The sequence below is a fragment of the Kryptolebias marmoratus genome, linkage group LG16, assembly GCF_001649575.2.
Source record: "Kryptolebias marmoratus isolate JLee-2015 linkage group LG16, ASM164957v2, whole genome shotgun sequence".
Classification (NCBI taxonomy): Eukaryota; Metazoa; Chordata; class Actinopteri; order Cyprinodontiformes; family Rivulidae; genus Kryptolebias; species Kryptolebias marmoratus.
This window is the reverse complement of record NC_051445.1, coordinates 272,048-274,348: the sequence shown is the minus strand read 5'-3', so window position 1 is coordinate 274,348 and position 2,301 is coordinate 272,048. Positions and strand designations below refer to the sequence as shown.

At 45.3% G+C, this 2,301-nt stretch overlaps 1 protein-coding gene across 1 annotated transcript in view; it reads right to left on the bottom strand.

The window, feature by feature from the left end:
- The window catches only part of cpne4a (copine IVa), a 35,083-nt gene that overhangs the window by 19,880 nt on the left and 12,902 nt on the right, over positions 1-2,301 (bottom strand). Inside the window, exon 4 of the mRNA XM_037980499.1 lies at positions 754-825. Within this exon, the coding sequence (XP_037836427.1) occupies positions 754-825 (72 nt within the window). The remainder of the gene's footprint in view (positions 1-753; positions 826-2,301) is intronic.

The window sequence follows — 2,301 nt, the reverse complement described above, 5'->3', positions numbered from 1 at the left end:
TACACACGCACAAATCCTTTTACACACGCACAAATCCTTTTACACACGCACAAATATTTTTACACACGCACAAATCCTTTTACACACGCACAGGTATTTTGGATCTATTTTGTCTCCATAGAACCCGACCAGAATCCGAGTCAGGAGGGAAATCAGACATCATCAGCTGCTGACAGGCAGGAAGTCACACAAATACTCAGATTAAAATAAATGATTACAGAAAAGAACGAAACATTTTCAGATATTTGATATTATTTTATTCTCTGATATGATTCCATCATGTTAAAAAAGTGGGGTTTGGACCTGACGCCTCGGGTGTTTTCAGTCAGAGAACTCCTGCAGGAATGAAAATACGCCTCTAGAGTTCCTGAACAGTTTGCCAACAGCAACACTGACTATCTGGAGGAAACGTCATACGGTCAGAAATAAGGATGAGGCTGAGCTTCGGTGACTCAAGCAGGGAAACGTTTCGAGACATTATGGAGACTTCCTCACAAGTTGCTGTTTGCAGACAAGCCCAGTGATGCTGGCTTTAAGACCTGCAGGCATCTTTGGAAAATAAGGATTTTGTGCTTCTGTCTGATTCACTAAACCCTGTCAAAGGAAGATGTGCGCCTCAAACTGTGCTGGGGCAGTTTACACACATTTAAATGAAGTTTATGCAGCTTTTAGATGATCCATCTGCAGCAAAAACTACTGATGGTTCAGAAAAACAGAAATCCTTCAAGCATCCTCCAGACAAGTCAGACTCACCGTGATGATGGCTTTCCCCACCGTTCCTCCTGGTCTGAGCAGAGCTTTGGACAGTTTCCTCTGAGAGATGATCTGCACACAAAACACCTCATGAGAACAAAACCTTTCAGGCCCGGGTCATGGCATTCTATCAGAAAGAATAAAGACATTTCTGAAAACTAATGAGACTTTTTAAAAGCAGAAACTCTTTCAGGAGTTTGAAGACTTTGGAAGATTAGTTATTTTCTGTTGTGGGACATTTTTGGAAACATAAAGGTTTTTCTGGAAAGTTAATTTTTTTAAAGTTGTATGTTTGAGTATATTTGGAGAAACATTTACAACAAAAAAAGAACAAAGTTGTCTTTTTGTGAAATGAAACCAGAACCCAAAGTCACAAAATGTTATCAACGTGAAGAGTTGAAGAAAACCTTGATAATTAAAGATGCTGCAGATCCAAAATCCAAAACTAAGATTTCAGAGAAACTTGAGGACTAACAGACAGACAGAAGGAGGGAAACACACACTCCCTCTCCTTCTCGGATACATAATCCCTGCGGAGGGTTCTGGGTCTGACCCGGGTCTGTGGGACGTACCCAGGACACACTCCGATCTGAGCTCTTCTCTGAGCTCATTTCAGCTGCTTGGATCCAGGATCTGGTTCTTTCAGTCCTGATCCGAACCTCAGGACCGTAGGAGAGAAAATCCAGAGCTTCACCTTTCAGCTCAGCTCCTTTAGAACGACAGACCGGATCACCGTCCTCATCCCTGCAGACCAGGCCCTGATCCGTCCTCCATCTCTCAGGAACAGGACCCAGATCTGAACTCCTCCACCAGAAGGAGAACTCCACCTGTTTCTGTTGGCGTCAGAAGGTGGATGAAAGCCCCTCCATCTTCTTGTTCTAATCTTAATTAAAGCTGCGTGTCAGCAGGATCAACACTTTAAACTCCTAATGCAGCAGAACCCCCCTCCATTCCTCCCTCTCCTCCCTTCTGAGAGCTTCTTCCAGGCCTGTTAGCAGAAACCATCCACCATCTGGCTGTTGGAGGAGCTGGCAGCCGAGCCGAGTGATGCTGCTGGCAGAAACAACGAGGAAGACGATGATGAGGAGGAGGTTCTTCCCAGATTTCCCCCTCGCCGTGCGAGATGATTGTTTCACCACAGACTTGGCTGCTGCTCCTCCTCTTCCTCAGCTCTGCAGGATAAAACGTTTGTTTCTTCCCAGGAAGCTGAAGGTCCGTCTGCAGGAAGTTCTGCCTCAGTTCGGTTTGTAACGAGACCAGCAGCAGGTGGAGAGTCACTCCTGCTGTTAATCTGTACGAAAGGAAGCCAAACTAAACATCCTGTCTGATACGAATGTTTTACATGTCAGGAAGCACAGAAAGGTCCTGAAGCTCTGCAAATCCAGCCTCAGAGAAAGATCTTTTCAACCTGTCGGTGTTTACTGAACAAAAACAAAACTAAAACACTGAGTTTAAACCTTTACTGCTTCCAGAACCCCTCAGAGCCCCTCAGAGCCCCTCAGACCACCTCAGACCACCTCAGAGCCCCTCAGACCACCTCAGACCACC